The 19,056-nt window shown below is 41.2% G+C and overlaps 1 protein-coding gene across 1 annotated transcript in view; it reads right to left on the bottom strand.

Moving 5' to 3' along the window:
* IRAK3 (interleukin 1 receptor associated kinase 3) overlaps positions 1 to 19,056 on the bottom strand; it is a gene marked incomplete at its 5' end in the record, with an annotated part of 49,211 nt that overhangs the window by 9,688 nt on the left and 20,467 nt on the right. Inside the window, 6 exons of the mRNA XM_082665895.1 lie at positions 6,777 to 6,895; positions 7,567 to 7,681; positions 11,338 to 11,402; positions 15,326 to 15,477; positions 16,720 to 16,774; positions 17,608 to 17,672. Coding sequence (XP_082522021.1) covers positions 6,777 to 6,895; positions 7,567 to 7,681; positions 11,338 to 11,402; positions 15,326 to 15,477; positions 16,720 to 16,774; positions 17,608 to 17,672 — 571 coding nt within the window. The remainder of the gene's footprint in view (positions 1 to 6,776; positions 6,896 to 7,566; positions 7,682 to 11,337; positions 11,403 to 15,325; positions 15,478 to 16,719; positions 16,775 to 17,607; positions 17,673 to 19,056) is intronic.

Raw genomic sequence — 19,056 nt, 5'->3', positions numbered from 1 at the left:
AAGATGGAATGTGAGACGAAACAGATTTGTCATCGCTGCTAAAAGTATAACCACTTTTTTTCAGATGAGGTAAATGAGGCCCAGCTGGTTGAAATGACTCATTCTATGCAAAATAGCTTACACTAAAGCCTAGCCTTCCTACTTCCCTGTTCAGTGTTCTCTCGATTTACTATAGTTAACTGAAAGAAACATCTTTTGATTCAGCTATTCGTAAAAGATCAAGAAACTGTTGATTACAAGGCAGAAAGGAAATGAATTTTATCCCTTCTTCTCTTTAGTTGTATATAGATCATTCCGGTGCCAAGATAACGGCTAATGGGCGAGTCACATTTTGGTGCAGTGCAGAGGAAGTTCCAATCATTAGAGCTGCGCCCAAATAGAGGTCTAACAATGTGCTGTGCAGGGGTCCAAGGACAGGTCAGATGAGATACCTGAGTCTCCATTAGGTGGGAGGAACTAAACTCACTGCCAAACCCTGGGCTGTGCTCCACAGAGATAATCTTATTTCATCCTCACAACCCTGGGAAGAAGTACAGTGCTTCTAGTTCCATATAAGGAGACTGAGCCTCAAGGAATTGAGTAATTTACCCACGATCACACTGCTGGAAAGTAGTAAAGCTGGCGTTTGTACTGAGACCTGGGAGACCCCAAAGGCCACACCCTTAGGCAGTGACAAGAGACAGGGGCAGCAATGAGATCACTGGGGTGGGTGCTGGAAAGGGGGAAGGACAGGGAAAAGACTGGGGAGGGGTGTTTCTGAAAACAGGCAAGTCAGAACTCTCCCTAACCTGCTCTAGGGTGAGCAGGTGTCTGGAGGTGCCTCCTGAAACATATCTGAGCTCATCCTCACTCGGGAGCTGATCAGGGGAAAGCTTGGCCAAGATCTAAGAAAATGTGATGTCATGTCATTCTCCAGCCACAACCCCTAGATTTGTGAGTACAGAGCACAGTACAAAAACAAGCAGGTGAAATGGCACAGAATTTGAAAGCAAGAAGAGGTCCAACTCGAGATTATCCCACTTGGCTCTGATGTACAAGTGAGAAAACTGTGGCCTGAGAGTGGGGGCCAGGGCCTGGACTCGAACCGAGACTTCCTGTGCTCTTTCCACGTCACCCCCGTGACAGCATTTCGTGTTGCCCAGACAGAAGGTGCTGCTCACACTTTGGGCGCCAGGCTGCTGAAGGATGACCTTACAATCTTCATTTTTTAAACTATTTTTAAAACGACGAAGGTGTGAGATTATCAAGCTTCTTTGCAGACAGAATTAATTACAGAGAATGAAAAGAAACTTTGGGATATCATTCAGCAACTAGAGACTCCTTCTTGAAATTTCTGATTCCCTGGTTTGAGACAGAAAGGTCTGATGCTGAGTTATTATTTTTCTAATAAATTTTATTTTTATTATAAGAGTAGACATAATCCTTAAATAAGAATTTAATATCAAGTAGAAGTAAAAAATAAGCCATTAAATGAAAAGCCATAGTCTCTCCATCTAATTAAAGCCTTATTGATATTTTGGTATGCTCCACTTTTAATCTTTTTTTTTTAATTCCTGAAGTTGTAGTTCTACAAGGTTATAATTGTGTACTGCTTACTATTTCAATTTGGCTTTTTGCACTGTCACTTTACGTACACTGTATGTTATTTCATACTATTAAAAACAATATTTAATAATGTCAAATGATGCATGATAACTCTTCGGTGATTCATCAGTCTGAGGCCCAAGTGCAGAAAAGGAAAGAAAGGTTTTCCATTTCTCACTTCAACAAAAGCAGGGCCCTGACTTACTCACAGAAAAGGTCACTGTTTTAACACATACTGAGATGCCCTTTTTTGAGCCAATTATCAGGGCTGTGCCATAAAATGACATCTCTTCAAGAAGCTGCCTTTCCTCGCAAAGAATTAGAAAATTAATATGACAAAGGCCGAATAGTAGGGATTTCAGACGTCCCTGAAAGCACAAGGCTGTACACAGTGGGACCAAGAATCGGGGAGGCTCAAGTTTAGAATGGAGTAAAGGATTCATTTAAAAGAGATTCAGCAAGAGGGAAGAGATATGGGAACATATGTATATGTATAACTGATTCACTTTGTTATAAAGCAGAAACTAACACACCGTTGTAAAGCAATTATAACCCAATAAAGATGTTAAAAATATAAAAATAAAAGAGATTCAGGAGGGTGATCTAGGTCAGCCAATTCACGTTTGGTCAAGACTGCAGGGGACTGAATGTCATTACCATCTGACAGATGTTCAGTGCCCTGAATGAAATGAGCTGTTCTCATTCCAGTTTCTAGAGAACAGGTGTGCACATCACCAAAGGAAGGGGGGAAAGGCTACTGTTATAGTTGGCACTAATTAACACCTTTGCCGGCAGGCTCAGCAGAAAGGCCAAGAGTGCAGTGACTGTGGAGGGGGCTGAATTGCTCTGGAACAGACGGGGACACACTGATGAACCCTTGTGAAACCACAATTCTCAAATCAATGCCCAGAGCCCCAGAATTCCACACCTTGACACATGACTGGGTGGGTGTAATCTATAGATGGTTATGTTTGAGCCCTTGAACCCTCTGGAAAACCCAGAAAGGCAACAATCCGCAGCAGCCCCTTCACCAACAAAAAATAAAATAAAATACACTGCTAGCTTCACTTCCAGCTCAATCCTGCCTCTTCCATGAAATTCTACCTTTCTCTGATCAGATCTCTTTTGCTACTCGTATCAATATTACCTGCTGAGCACTCTGTGTTATTTAAGTGATTTTATAGCTCAGCACATCCAGACAAACACCTGGGATACTGGCCTGAAAGATATAGCCTCCTTTTAAATTGTCAGACCACCTAAGAGACTTCAGAACCTTTCTGTTCCCACCTATACCCCAGAGAGAAGAAGCCTCAGAGCCCCTTGTAAGAGCCTAGCTTAGCAAACCCAGGTCCTCAGCCTAGGAAGTGTTCAAAGCTCCATCCAACCCTCTCCTCACAGTTTTCCTTATTTTTCTCCAGTCTTATCTTTCATTATTCTCCAATCTCATCCTTTCCTCTCCAATCAACCAACTTGTCTTTTTTTTTTTTTTTAAGTGTTTATTTATTTATTTATTTGGCTGTGCCAGGTCTTAGTTGCAGCATGCGGGATCTTTAGTCGTGGCACGTGGGATCTAGTTCCCTGACCAGGGATCAAACCCAGGTCCCCTGCATTGGAAGTGCGGAGTCTTGGCCACTGGACCACCAGGGAAGTCCCTCAACTAACTTGTCTTGATTTCATTATACACCCAGCATTTCTTTACTCTGTTCCCTTGAATAAATTATGCCTCCACCAGGAATATTCTCTTCTCTTCTTTCAACCAATCCACTGACAATGACCATCTCCTCAAAGATTTGGCTTGGAACTACCTAATTAGAATTAGCCTTCTCAGACCAACCACACATTAGGCATATATAGTGTCACACTATATATTTTCTGTGTTTTCACTATCGATCTGATCACCAGGTTGAAGCTTCCAGGTCAAGACTATGATCGTCAATGTCTTCCCCCCACTGTGGTCTAAGACAATGCTCTGCACACAGCAGATGTCCCATAAATATTTGTGAACTAAAATGAATGTGATTTGCAAAATGTTCAATAAACATGTGCTAACACAGAAAAGATTTTTATTAAAAGAGAACTTAGTTTGTAGGTCCACTTTTCAAACGCAATAAATTGATGACAGAGGTAAGGGCTATGGACTGAATATTTGTGTCCCCCCTAAATTCCTATGTTGAAATCCTAACCCTCAATGTGACGGTATTAGGAGGTGGGGCCTTTGGGAGGTGATTAGGTCATAACGGCTCCCCTCATGAATGGGATTAGTGCCCTCATAAAAGAGACCCCAGAGAGACCCCTCACACCTTCCACCAGAGAAAAGACGGCCATCTGTGAGCTCTCACGGGACACAGAATCGGCCAGGGCCATGATCTTGGATTTCCCAGCCTCCAGAACTATGAGAAATAAACGTGTACTGTGTATAAGCCACTCAATTTACAGTATTTCTGTTAGAGCAGCCCAAACGGACCAAGACAATAAGTAAAAGGGTGATAAGTAAAAAGGCTGACGGGCCAGAATATCTCTTAGCCTCCGCCTCTGCTACTCCTACCACTTCTGGACCATTGTAACAGGAGCCACCATTTAGTGAGTGCATCCTCTTTGCCAAGCAGCAGATAGACTTTCTGCCATTTAACCCTAAGGGGTAGAAGCTATTATTCTCTTATTAGCACTTCGCAGAGGAAAAAACCTGAGGCGTAGAGGAGTCAAGCAGTTGGCTCAGAATCGCATTTTAAAGCCAGCTTCTTAAACCAGAGCTCTCTGATTTAAACGATTGTGGATACTGAACTAAGAGGACAGGATGGCAAGAAGGTGGGGAGGAAAGTACAAGAAAAAGAAAATCACTTGGTCACATTTTGCAGCGCGCCATGCAGCCGACTTCCTCCCTAACTGTGGCGGCTGCAGTGGTGTGGCCCCATTCTTCCTTCCTGATCCAGGGAGGCACTCGGTCCCCAACAGGCAGGTGTGGCTGCTGAGGGCTCCCAGTTGAGCCCCAACCTGGGAATTGCTAGTGGGAGAAGGGAGCTGCCTCACCCCAATACAGCCCCACTCAAGGCTGGCTGGATGCAGGGATGCCAAAACCCAAGCACCTTGCCTCATCTGGGGATAGTTTCTAAGGGCCACCCCAACTCCAGCAGTCCCCGTGGCATCTGCCGAGGCCTCTACTTCCATATCCCAGCTCAGCTTCTCCAACTGCCCAATTCTGTCTTCCTCCTCCTTCCCTTACTTTTGTTATTCCCGAGAGCATTCTCAAAAAATTCCCCTGCAGGCAAATCTCTGCCTCTGAGCCTACTTCCTGGGAACTTGCCTGAAGACACTTGCCAATCACGAGGAAGCAGAAATGAGGGTCACAGCCTGTGCTCTGACCTAAAAGCAGGAGAGCCGTGCTGGAGGGGCACATGCAAATCTCCCTGCCCAGTGTCGGGAACTTGCCTGAAGACACTTGCCAATGATGAGAAAGCAGAAATGAGGGTCACAGCCTGTGCTCTGACCTAAAAGCAGGAGAGGCATGCTGGAGGGGCACATGCAAATCTCCCTGCCCAGTGTCAGCTGTGGGAAAGCCTTGTGACTCAGGCAGAGCCGGGATCCTGATGTTCCCTTTGCTCTGGTCGGTGGCCTTCCCTGTCCCCCTCTCCCATCAAGTACCAGGACCTCCACACTGTCTCCCTTCTCATCCCTCTTTCCTATCAAGCTCTGCTTTCAGGAAAGGAGGTAATGAATCAGTCACACAAAAGGAAAATGTTTAAAATTAATGGATTACTTCATGGGATTAAAAATAAGTTCAGGGCTTCCCTGGTGGCGCAGTGGTTGAGAGTCCGCCTGCCGATGCAGGGGACACGGGTTCGTGCCCCGGTCTGGGAAGATCCCACGTGCTGTGGAGCGGCTGGGCCCGTGAGTCATGGCCGCTGAGCCTGCGCGTCCGGAGCCTGTGCTCCGCAACGGGAGAGGCCGCAACAGTGAGAGGCCCGTGTACCAAAAAAAAAAAAAAAAGTTCAAGCCACTTTAAACCAAAGAAAGAATATGTATAGCAAAATTCCAGGTATTTATTTATCTATCTACCCAGTTAGAACGTATATTTAAGCACCTACAGTGCTGAGCTGGCTGAGAGCTGAGTGGAAGAGGGAGGTTCCACTAGGTGGAACCTAGGGGTTGGTTCCACCGACCGCTGAGACTTTCACTGTCCATCTCTGTCCCCGGCCCCATGAGGGCGCACAAATTTTACACTGATTCCACGGGCAGTTGATGAACTGCCACACTGCGACAGCAGCAGATTGCCTACGGGTTGTGTCCCCTCCACCCTACCCCCACCACTCCCCCAGGACAAAACAAAATCTAGAGTCTTTTTATATGAAATTCACTTCACCAGAAAAACAAAGTAAGCAATCAGTTCCTCTTCGGTTCAACTTGAAGGCGCACTTAAAGCTTTCCCCAAGATACTAGGTGATGGTTCATAAGAGGCAGAGCCTTTTAAATTCAGTCTCCCCTGCTATTCAGCAAAGGTGTATTTACCTACTTTGAGACAGGTTCATGATGAAGGGCACACAGGAAAAATGCAGAGCGCGGTGGGGGTGGGGGGGGGTGGTTTGCTACAGGGTATACTCTTTGTTTGAATGATTCTTTATGTCTGCTGAAGAAGAAAGAAGACGGAAGATGTTGCTTCTAATTTTCTCACGTGTCTCAAAAATGAACACTGGGATTGCCGCTCAGCTTGTCACAGGTGAGTACCTACAGCTAGGAGGCAGCGGGCTCAGTGGCATGGCAGGAGGCTGGAGACTCAAGGAGGAAGAATTTAAATTGCCGATCACTACTGTTATCTTGTGAGGAGTCCCTGTATAAGCCACTTAACCTTTCCTGAGACCTCAGTTTCTTTTTTTAAAAAAGTGAGATGCATACAGGTTCATTTCACAGTTTGCTGTGCGGTATAATTAATAAAATACACAAAACTGTCTATCCTACACTGTTCATTAATAATTCCCAAAGATAATACAAACTCTCCGATTGGCAATATAAGTGCAGCCTTTAAAATTTGGTAGACATGTTTTCATTAAGAGGTAAGATTTTAAATACTTCAATGAGATTTCTTAACACATACACACACACACCAGGGAAACTATAGACAGAAAACAGGGTGAAGTCCGACTCATCCATGATGATGAAAGGGGCCTTCAGCTGTAACCTACAGCTCTGGGATAATTTACCTTGATATACTGCCACAGATGACGGAGCACGGTTCCGTGTTGTGCAAGTACTGAACGGCTTTGGTTGTTCCTATTAATATACTGATTCGAATGTGCCAAGGGAGTGGGGCTGTGTCACCCTGAAAAGACAACAGTAGTTGGTTTGGTTGTATTTTCTGAGTAAAAACCAATACACGCTAATGAGGAGGTGGCGAGGGGGGGTAAATGAACACTGTAGTTTACCATAACCGATTTTTAATTCAAAATAGGTTTTCCTCTACTACCAACGCTGGTTCTAGGCCCCTTTATAGGCAATGGAAATACCCAATAATTTTAGTGTTATCTTAATTGAAATATGGCTAATAAGATGTTTAAGAGTTCATTAAACAAGATTTTAAAGTTATTGTGGCACAACAGTGTGGGTAACTGAAAATAATCCGTTTTTACTCTCATCTTAATTGAAATTTAACCAATTTGGAATCAGTTTTTAAAACTTATCTTTCAGAAACATCACAAAAGAGAAACCATGGCATTTATTCAACCTCGTTCCTTCTCTTTAAGGTGTCTATCACTTTTATGTCTATCCTTTGTACTGAATGGTACTTTGCGTAAAGTTATGCAAATAAAAATTATCTGAGAAATAAGGGTAGTTGATGTAAACTCATTTGAGACATGGTATCAATGAGGAGTAAGGACCCAGCAACTCTTCTGGCCACCATGTTGCACAACACACAATAGCTCAAGTATTTCAGCAGCTGCCTCAGGGCTTTAGAGGGTCAGAGTATCAGGCAGAGTAATAGATATAACTTACTACACACTGTAATCTGTCAAAAAGTGATCCATTTCTCATATACGGATAAACCAGGCAAAACTTCTCACTCTCTGTAAAATATGCAGCCAACTCCAATATGTTTGGATGTTGGAACCTTGAAACAAAAGATTTTTTAAATCCATCAAACTGTTTATTCAAATAGGAAATGAATAACACTGTTTTGGGGATGGTAGGGTGGGTTGGGGAATAGGTATAAAGCAGAATATAAATTTGGCCAAGAGAGAAGGAATTTCAATGGACACATGATACAGATTTGCCTTCCAAATTGGTCTAAAGCGTTCTGACAGATATTAGCCAATATCCAAACATAAGACAGACATCTTAAGAAAGTAAAGAGTTCTTAAGATTTGGGGTTTGGGAAACTTTACAACAAATAGAAAACAATATTTGATATTAACTTATTTTTATCAACATGAAACCCAATATAACTTATTTATTAAAGATAATACAAGTGAAATTATCCATTTCATTGCTTCAGGTATACATGTGTAACTAAAATCACCAAAATAGAAGAGTTCGGAAGACTGTTTTCATTCATCCATTTACTGAATGCTACCATGTCAAGTGCTGTACTAGGCCCCAGTCACACAGTTAAGAGACATCCAGTGCCTTCAGAAAGCTTGTAGTGTTACCTGAAACCCATGTGACTAGTAAAGTTTGATGTTGAAAAACACATCACTGATTTTTAAATCCCAGAATTCTGTGTCAGTATCGTATACATTTTTCAGGTTCTTTTTTAAAAAAACTCTATTTCTTGAGGGCATGTGTCATCACTGTGAAAACCAATGGAACCCAGTAACAGCTATGAAATATAAAACATGTGAAATTCACCACACATACTGTGAACTCAGCTCAATTCAACAATTATTTATGGAACACCTTCTATGTCTTAGGCATGCCTGGTGATATTAAAATAAATAAAGCTATTTTTCCATAAATGGTGTTATATATAAAATCCTATTATAGGGCTTCCCTGGTGGTGCAGTGATTGAGAGTCTGCCTGCCGATGCAGGGGACACGGGTTCCGGGAGGATCCCACATGCCGTGGAGCGGCTGGGCCCGTGAGCCATGGCTGCTGAGCCTGAGCGTCTGGAGCCTGTGCTCCGCAATGGGAGAGGCCACAGCAGTGAGAGGCCCACGTACCGCAAAAAAAAAAAAAAAAAAAAAAATCCTATTACACATTTCTTCAGTAGCAAAACTTACCTATAAAACACACGTGTGTGTGTGCATGTGTGTCTGTGTCTGTGTGTATATATATATATATATATATATATATATATATATATATATACCTCCCTTCTGAGTCCCTCTATTCCTTCTTCCTCAAGAAAGGCAATGTGTGGGTGTGTGTAAGTATACATACATAAACACATAATACAATCCCTTAAGTAGTTCCCTTAATATTAAACAAAAAAACCTCATCCTCAGGTCTCAGCTTAGACGTTACTTTTTCCAAGACACCTACTCTGCCGCCCACCCGTCTCCCCAAATTAGCATTTCCTCCTCCCTCAGTGCTCTGTACTTGCTTGTCTTATTAGTTAACTTACTGAAATTGCCTGTTTGCCTGTGCACTTCTCCCCTAAACCCACTCCAGACAGTATGTTCTAAGAGGAGAAGCCTGCCTCTGACCTACTTACTAGCAAATGTCTGAGAAGAGGGAGATTGAGTATGATTCAGGAAATAAACTGGATCTTGTTAAAAAAAAAAAAAAAAGTACGCTCTGCCTCAGTTTCCTAATCTGCAAAATGGGCATAATAGCAGGACTCACCTCACAGGATTGTTGTGAGGATTAAAGAATTAACACATGTGAAGTACTTGGTATAGGGCCTAAAACTAAAGAAATATTAGCAATATAAATGATAATGATGGCACACCAGGAATATTCAATGTCATAGTTGTTAATTCTCTCTAAAGTAATACATAAATGCCTCAGCAGAATAAATCCAAATGGATCAGATATACAAATGTAAAAAATGAAAATATAAAAGTACTTGGAAAAAATGGCATAATTCTTTTATAACCTCTCAGTGGGGAAGGCCTTTTAAACTATAATATAAAACCCAGACTCCATAAGAGAAAGTATAGATTAAATTCAACTACATGAAAACTGTTTCCACATGGCCAAAACTAGAATAAGCAAAGACAAATGAAAATGTGGTAAAAAATTATTTGTATCTTGTAACATAAAAATAGGGCTAATTTTCTCTAATATATAAAATGCTCTTACAAACCATTAAGAAAAAACCCAACAGCCTAATAAAAAAATGGGCAAAAAACATTAACAGATATTTCATGGAAAAGGAAATACATCTCAATATATGAAAAGATTCATTCATCATAGAAAAAGAAATTTAAACTACAGTGAGAAACCATTTCCACTTAGCACATCAGAAAAAACTAAAAGAATAAACGCTATGTTATCAAGAATATGGGGAACCAGGCACTCTAACATATGACTGGTATAAGTGTAAATTCGTACAGCTTCTACTGGAGGACAATGTGGTAACATGTAACACATACAACCATTTGACCCTATAATTATGTGAAGCTTTCTTAGTTTTCTAAGCGATATTAAAACTTAGATAAGTTTTCCAACAGGTCTGAAATAACATATATAAAAGGTTTCTTGTTGTAGCATTTTTTTTTTAAGTGAAAGATTAGGAGAAATCTAAACATCCATCAGTAGGAAAACGGTTGATTACATTACAGCACGGCACACAGTGGAATACTAAAATGAGCAAAGTGAACAACGTATGCATGCTACCTCTTGTGTGAGAAGAGGAAAGTAAGAAAACAAAATACATATATGCTTGCACATAAAATATCTCTGAAAAGATATACAGGAAACTGATAACTCTGTTGCCTTTGGGAAAATCAGCTAGGTGGCTGGATGAGAATAGTGGAAGAAAATCTCTTGGCTTACCCTTTTGCCCTTTTGGAATTTTGAACTGTCTGAACTTATTATTTATTCCTAAGCAAAGAAATAAAGTTTAAATATAAAAACCTTATTACAATTTTGGTTTTAGTTTTTTGTTGACTAAATGATATATTAAGTGTTTATACTTAGCCTCTAACATTTTGATTTCTGGTCCTGGGTATAAATGGAGAAGGATTTAGGATAATACCTCTCTCCCCCCAATTCATGTATTGGTTTAGAAAACATCTGAAAAGAACATTTTCTGTTTGTAAAGGGTGATGACTGAACTCTATAGGGTTAGGGGCCTTCAGTGAGACAGGTTGCACAGCTGCAGATATGAATATATATGAAAATGAAGTCATTTTAGTTTGTCTCCAAGGACTTTCAAGTTCATGAAGGAATTCCCAGAAAATAATGTGCGCATCGAAAGCACTTGATTTCTTTGCCTAAAACTCTCTTCCAGAAGAGGTCTATATTGATGAAACAGTTTCTTGACTGGAATGTCTCTAAGAAAGGGGGGAAATGGTAAAATATATACAATTCTAAAGTTCTAAGAATTAGTTTACATTCAGTCATGTTAGTCACACATGATTTAACCCATTTCCTTGTGACAGTTTCTTGTTAAAATATGTTCAAGTGAATTATGTAAATGGTCTATTTTAAAATGTATTCCAAGGAATATACTAAAGCAGATGTCAAAATTTTACCCGATGTTCTAACATCCAACCCACATTTATTAAATGCCAACCATGCCAAGCTCTGTGCTGTAGAATCAAAGATGAACAGAGATGAAAACCAGGCACAAGTGGAGAAATCCAAAGCAATATACTCACAGCAGTAAAACTTCAAGCTCAGATAAAAAGCTCTTCCATTGTTTCTTACATTGCATTGTTTTCCCCTAAATATCATACAGAAACACAAGAAAAAAAAATAAGGAAAGGATCTCTCTATTTCTGAGATTCTTACCTAGGGTCTATAGTCTCCCTGAAATTAGATACTTTATGGCATAAATGCATATGAACATTTTTCTGGGGAGAGGATCCTTAGCTTGCATCAGACTTTCAAAAATCCATTAATCCCAAAACAGATTTAGAACCACTGCTTTTGAATTAGAAGTTTTTCATGAAATGTATCATACTGTTCTATTTTATATTCAAACCCTTTCACCATATTTTGTACACATTTACATGAATTCAAAAATATGTATTCAAAGAAAATCCCATGACAGAAACTCCCCACTTGATCTCAAAGAATCCTGCTTGTGATAGTTGTATTCTGATTAGAATTGATTTCAATAATTTGGCATTTATGACTTGGGTCATTTGGCTGTTGGTTCAAGGTTACCTTTGTACGAATTTTGAAAAAATGGGCCCACTAGGAAAATGAAACACATAACTCCTTACTTCGAAGAAGATTCAGAAGCTAGCAGAGTGCCTGACATATGAATAAATTAATGAATTCAATAATCTTGTATGGAGCACCTCCACTGTTCTCGATGGCTTCATACACCTGACATCGTTGCGTGTCTCTGAATCTCAAATTCCTAACTTCTACCAGGAAAGGGTTAAAGTAAGTGTGCTCCAGTTATCGTCTGCAAATTGCTAGACAGGGCAGAGTTCTTTTTTGTTTTCGTTTTCTTTTTTAATATTTATTTAGTTTTTGGCTGCACTGGGTCTTCGTTGCTGTGCGCGGGCTTTCTCTAGTTGCTGCGAGCAGGGGCTACTCTCCGTTGTGGTGCGCGGGCTTCTCATTGCAGTGGCTTCTCTTGTTGCGGAGCACGGGCTCTAGAGCGCAGGCTCAGTAGTTGTAGTGCACGGGCTTAGTTGCTCCGCGGCGTGTGGGATCTTCCTGGACCAGCGGTCGAACCCGTGTCCCCTGCATTGGCAGGCGGATTCTTAACCACTGCGCCACCAGGGAAGTCCCATGGCAGAGTTTTTAGAGCTCTCTGTCCTCAGGAACAAAGGGAGAGAAATCCAACGGGAATCCTGGAAACTATTTTCCAAGTTAACCCAAGAAGTCAGAAACAATAAACTAGTCTAACGAATCATCTGCAAGGACCACATTATGAGAATTTACATTTTAAAAAACCACTGCCCTGGGAGCGAGTGGACTGGGTGTCAGGCCCACCTCTAACACTCATTATTTGTGACTTATTGTCACCAAACCTCCCTGGGGTCCTCGTTTTCTTAATCTGAAAAAGTGAAGGGGTTAGTTTTTGTGTTCATGCTACCCTAGCACTCTTGCTGCTCAAAGTCTGTTCTGTGCTTCTCTGGGAGCTGGTGGGAAATGCTGAGTCTCAGGTCCCTACCCAAATGTGCTGAATCAGAATCTGCACTGTAAGATCCCCAGGTGAGCTGGATGCACTAATCTAACACACCTAAGTTCAGTTCCCAGCCTCAGTCCCTCTAAGAAAGGTTACCGAAATTAAGGTCTCAATGTTACAAAACTACATTTCTAGTAAAAGATGTTCTGTGGCTAAGGCTTCATTAAATTATCTCATTTTTCCTGATGTGTATGTGTATGTGTGTGTAGGAGTTTATACAAGCTCTAGGTCTTGGGTAACTTTGTTACCTCCTGCCTTTTTACTAATACTGAATAGCAACTAAATTCATGAAAACAGCCTATGTGCTTCATTCAATTCACCTAACAAACATTTATTGAGCAACTACTATAGGCCAGGCTCTGTAATACAGCACTGGGATACAAAGATAAATAAAAGCTCCTTAAAGAAAACCATCCAGTCCACTGGGAGAGGCAGATGAAGAAATCAATACTATGAGACAGTGGTATTTTCCTGCGACTGTACAGAGGAGGGTCACCAAAACCATCCTGGAGGGGTCGGAAGCAATCAAGGAAATGATCATTGTCTTCGGGACAGAAAGGGCAAAGACATCCCATTCTGAAGCCAGACCCCTGGAAAGAATACTCCCAAGAGGGAGTGTGAGTTGGTGGCAGCTGCAGAGAGAAGAGGAAAGTAGACGCATGGAGTCTTTGGGGAGGTGGCCCTGGGGCTCAACCAGAAGAGAATGTACAAATGGGGCCAGGGACACACTGGCCCTAAGAAGCAGTCTTCAGTTAGGACACCTCTAGAGTAACCACATTCTTCTTGGTGAATGGTTATAACAATACATTGTTTCATTTCTTCATTAGACAGTCATCTTCTCAGGAATCTTGAGATGTCTATACAGAATTAGTGGGGCAAATGCAGTTTGAGGAAATGGACAAATCGGGTTCATAATTTTTTTAAAGAGGCCCTGTAATCTAAGCTGCAAAACTGGAACCACCTCCGATCCCTCCTTCTCCCCTATTTCCCCAGCCCTGTCTAACAGATCACCAGATTTGCTCCATTTCACCTCATCTTTCAGACATAGTACCCTCCCTTGCCATCCCCACTGCCTCTGCCCTGGCTTAGAGCGGTTACCAACACAGGTCACACATCTGAACCACCTGGGGACGCCTACCACCACCACTACTCTGACCCAACCAGATGCTGCAGAGCTCAGTTTTTAAAATGCTTCCTGGGTGATTCTAATATTAAACTGGAGAATACAGGTTTCAGCCCTATCCACTTCAGCTTACACATCTGAAATATCCCTCTGCCAGGTCTTTCTACCTCTAGTCTAATTCCTGACGTCTTTCCTCCAGTGCCCCTGCCAACTTCCAGTCCATCATCTGACCGGTAATCAAAGTGATACTTCAAAACACAAATCTCGTCCTTTCACTCTCCTACTTAGAAACCATCCATGGACTTCACCTATCTTTCCAGTATCATCTGATGCCACTACGTTCCCACCCTCTCACACTAAACTCCACTCCAGCAAACGAACTGGTCTTCGTGAGTAAGACACAGGCTTTCATGCATGTGCCTCTAGGCCTGGGCACCTGCTATCTCTTCCATCTAGAAAGTACTTCCCTCGCTGCCTGGTAAATTCTCCTTATCCTTCAAAATCCACTTGAAAGTTCACTGCCTTTCATCCACTTTTCCATTTGTTTACTGAGGAAATGTTTACTGCGTGGTTACTCTGTGCCAGCCCCTCCTCTGCCTATCTTCTATGTGCTCCCATGACCTTTGGGGCAAATCTCTGCTAAAGTGCTTATCACACTGCAATTTAATCTTTTCTTTACCTGTTTTCCCCATAAGACTGGGAACTCTTGGAGAATGTAACTATGCTTTATTCATCAACACGCAGCCCGTAAAAGAAGTTTAGTAAATGTTTATTGGCTGTGGACCAACAATGAAGAACAGCTCTTTGGGTATGCGTGTGCAGACCTACCTCCTCCTGACTCCTGCGTCGGACCCCCAATAGCCTTTCTGCTTCCCTGGCTCTACTCAGCTGTATTCTAACCTCCTGCTCCGATCATTGCCGCGCTGCTCCTACCAAAGCCTCCGCTTTCGCCCTCTCCTGAACTGCGATTGAAGACGATTCATAAAGTAGCACCGAATATCAGTCTGTGGCTTAGCCTGTAAGCTGCATGGAGAGGGCGCTGCCCATCCTGGAAAGCCAGGAAACCTGGAGCAGACCAGCACAATCCGGCCATCTTAAGCAAAGTCCCAATGGTCCTAACAACGCTTTTCAGAAAAGTCTTTCTCAGGCCATACATCTGGGGAGGGGAAGGATTTAACTTCCACATTCCTGCAAGACAGGCATTCATTTCTCAGTCATTTCTCCAGTCACCAGAGGTCATATATCTTATTTCCATTTATGAAATTTTATTTTCAAGTATACCTCCTTTCAATGTTGATGAAAAATGACACATTTTAATGTGAAGTATGAGCCAGTAAATGGAATGGATATCCTGTGATAGTAATTCTTTCCATACCTGTTTAAATAATTTAATGGCATATGGTCGGTTTTGGATTTCCACTCTGTATACCTCAAAAATTTCCCCTTCTCCGATTAAAAAGTCTTTGTGGAAATTTCTGGTTCCTTCTATGACGTTGTGAAAGCTGATGGAGGATTTAAACAATATTCCTTAGGAAGGAAAGTAGGGAGAAGATAAGTTACTTTTTCTCTTTTTAAGAATCAACCATCATTATAAAGAACCAAGACTTCCCTACTAGAAACAAATCAGGGTCCAGTGAAAAGTCAACAGAGAAAGGCCCAGGAGCAAAAACTGGAGCCCACCATGTGCTCTCTGTACATTTACTTGGGCCTGGCTCCCACCATCCCACAGAGCCAATGGCTTTTTAGATATTCAAACAAAAGCACTGTGATTCTATCACCTTTCCAAAGAGATCAGCCAGACAACTTAGTTGGGGAAACTTTTCCAAGACTGTTTCCCTGTCATTAAATCAACAGATTGCTGCTGACCCACTATGAACCTAAAACCAGTAAAAAAAAAAAAAATTATAGAAGTAGAAATTTTGATATGACTAAATAATATTCTCTAAGCATGACTGGGAGAAACGTCTTTCATAAGCCAAATCCTCTAAATGGCTAACTAACTTGCTCAGAGTAAATCAGGAAGATGCTTCCGCTTTTTAAAAAAATCATCTAAAGCAGAGATTGGGAGGAAACATTTCAAAGGTAATCAAATACAAAGGGAAAAGCCTGGCTAAATGCTTCAGAGACCAATTTTGGCTATATTTGCACACTTAGTCTGTTTGATTTAAACCTTTTTTGCTAAACATTAAAGGACCACAAACTTATCTAACTATTCTAATTCTCTTTTGAACCAAAGAAGCATCGGATCTAGTGGCAAAGATTAGGCTAGGCAGCCTTAAATAGCCACTAAAGTTTATCAGAATGATTCCCAGATAGAAGTAAATTACTCGCCCTGCTGATAAAGTAGGAAAGTTGGTGTAGAAAATAACTGATTTTCATAGTGACCTTCAGCACTGCTCTACAATCACCTCTAAAGATTTCTCTATAATTGCTATGAAAATTTCTAAAACTGTATAAAACCCAACATAATTTTTAAATGTCTTCCTATGACACATAAAAATAGCAAATGTCATGAAATTCTCCTGAGACCACAATTATGCTCTTTACTGGCCAATGAATTTTTAATACAACAATAATGTATCACCTATCAGAACTATGTGTCAGTCAAAATTGAGAATATTTTGATATCTATGAAAAATTTATCCTGAATCTGCATATTAATGAATAGTTATTATGTTTACTGGATCTTTCTAAATTTCACTTAAAAGAATTCATGAATTCACTTAAAGGAAAACATGATTTAAAGAAAAGTTGTTTTGTTTTTCTTACCTTTTTCATTATGTTCAGGAATAAGAACATTATCCACTGTGACACTAGCTGTTTCCTAGGAGAAGAAATACATATTAAAGTATAATTCAATTTCATAAAGTCTAGAAAGAACAGAACCCCAACAGAAATCCAAAGCTCCCCCTGGGACTGTACAGTGCAACAGGGTGGAATCTAATTTAGAAGAAAGCTAGTAGAATGCAAAGTTATTCTATTTTATTCAATAGCATTCACTGCTATACATATTCCATACCAACGGTAAAAACTCAAGTATCAAAGTCATAGTCAATTTTTTTTTTTTTTTTTTTTTTGCGGTACGCGGGCCTCTCACTGTTGTGGCCTCTCCCGTTGCGGAATACAGGCTCCGGACGCGCAGGCTCAGCGGCCATGGCTCACGGGCCCAGCCGCTCCGCGGCATGTGGGATCCTCCCGGACCGGGGCACGAACCCGCGTCCCCTGCATCGGCAGGCGGACTCCAAACCACCGCGCCACCAGGGAAGCCCTATAGTCAATTTTAAATGACTTCTATTGCTGTAAAAATGATCACCGCTAATTTGCTTTAATAAAAGCTAACAGTAACATGCAAAACACTAGAACAGGAAAACTAAAAGCTGAGTTAAGACAAATGCGTAACTTACAGTACTCTTAAAAGTTCTAAGACTCATCTCTGACAGATCACTGAGAGGACAAAGCTCTTAACTCTTCAAACATTTACAAATCTCCAATTTCCTGAATCCCCAAATAAATGAACAAGAATGAGAGCTAAAGCTCTCCAGAATTTAAAAAAGTACCTGCAAATACAGCATTTTTCTGCCTGATAACTTCATTCCTTACACTCAATTATATATGCAACAGGGTTCAAGGGTCATTCCCCATGCGCACACACTCTACCTTGGATAACGTGATCGGAAATCCTTTTCCCTGATGACTCTGCTCTGAAGGATTCAAGGCTGCCCCTGAAAGAGAAATAAGGGAATATAGATACAAAAAATGTTATGTTCTTAACAAACTTTTTTTTCTTTTTTACACTGTGAAAATAAATACCTTGCTAGTAAGGTTCATTTCTAAAGCTCAGTTTCATTCCCATTGAATGGTTTCAAATTTCCATATGTGAAAGAGCTTTCTAATGATCAAATATACAAACATACCTTTGTTCACTTAAAACATGAGCACCTATCTTTTTTTCTTGTTTGTTCGTTTGTATTTTTGTTTTTTTAATTTTTGGCTGTGAGGCGCGGCACGTGGGATCTTAGTTGCCTGACCAGGGATCAAACCCATTCCCCCTGCAGTGGAAGCTCGGAGTCTTAACCACTGGACCGCCAGGGAAGTCCATGAGCACCTATCTTAAATTATTGTTAGACATCATTAAAAATATTGAAGTATGAAGGAGAGAACTGACAGGAAAAAAGCAATGTTGTTATCAGTTTTTTGTACATGTATTTAAATTTTTTACGATTATGGGATTATACCTCTCTCGGTTAGTTCACTCTTCATCCCATCTTGTGCCATAAGGTATTAGAGGGCTGAGTGAGTATGAGAGTGTGTGTGTGTGTGTGCGCGCGCACGCGCGCACGCACGCGCAATCACAAATGCCCACAAATGCTGCCCAATTGAAGACAATTACTTCTGTCTGAACTAAGGAAGTCTATGTAGCTTCCTACAAAAAATTAAAACTCTGCAATATTTTGCTGTTACTTCTGACATTTTGATTCAGACTTCAGAAGTTTTATTTCATCTTCTAGTTTTTCTTAAATTGTATTCTAATGTTTCCTAGATTATTTTGCTTAGAAGACTAGCAACAAAATACAATCAATTAATAATAAGCCTCCTTGAACAAAACTATAAATCAATTAGACCAAACAGACATCTATAGAACATTCCATCCAAAACAGAAGAATATACTCATACTTTGCAAGTGTACGTTGAACATTCTCTGGAACAGATCACATGTTAGGTAGTAAAATGAGCCTCAATAAATTTGGAAGGATGAAATCATACAAAGCATATTCTCTGACTACATGGAATTAAAGTAGAAATCAAGGGCTTCCCTGGTGGCACAGTGGTTAAGAATCTGCCTGCCAATGCAGGTGACACAGGTTCAAGCCCTGGTCTGGGAGGATCCCACATGCCATGGAGCAACTAAGCCCGTGTGCCACAACTACTGAGCCTGTGCTCTAGAGCCCGTGAGCCACAACTATTGAGCCCACGTGCCATAACTACTGAGCCCGCGCACCTAGAGCCCCTGCTCTGCAACAAGAGAAGCCACTGCAGTGAGAAGCCTGCGCACCGCAATGAAGAGTAGCCCCCACTCACTGCAACTACAGAAAGCCCGTGTGCAGC

Source organism: Grampus griseus (genome assembly GCF_964374135.1).
Source record: "Grampus griseus genome assembly, chromosome: 11".
NCBI classification, from domain to species: Eukaryota; Metazoa; Chordata; class Mammalia; order Artiodactyla; family Delphinidae; genus Grampus; species Grampus griseus.
This window is presented reverse-complemented; position numbering and strand designations above follow the sequence as displayed.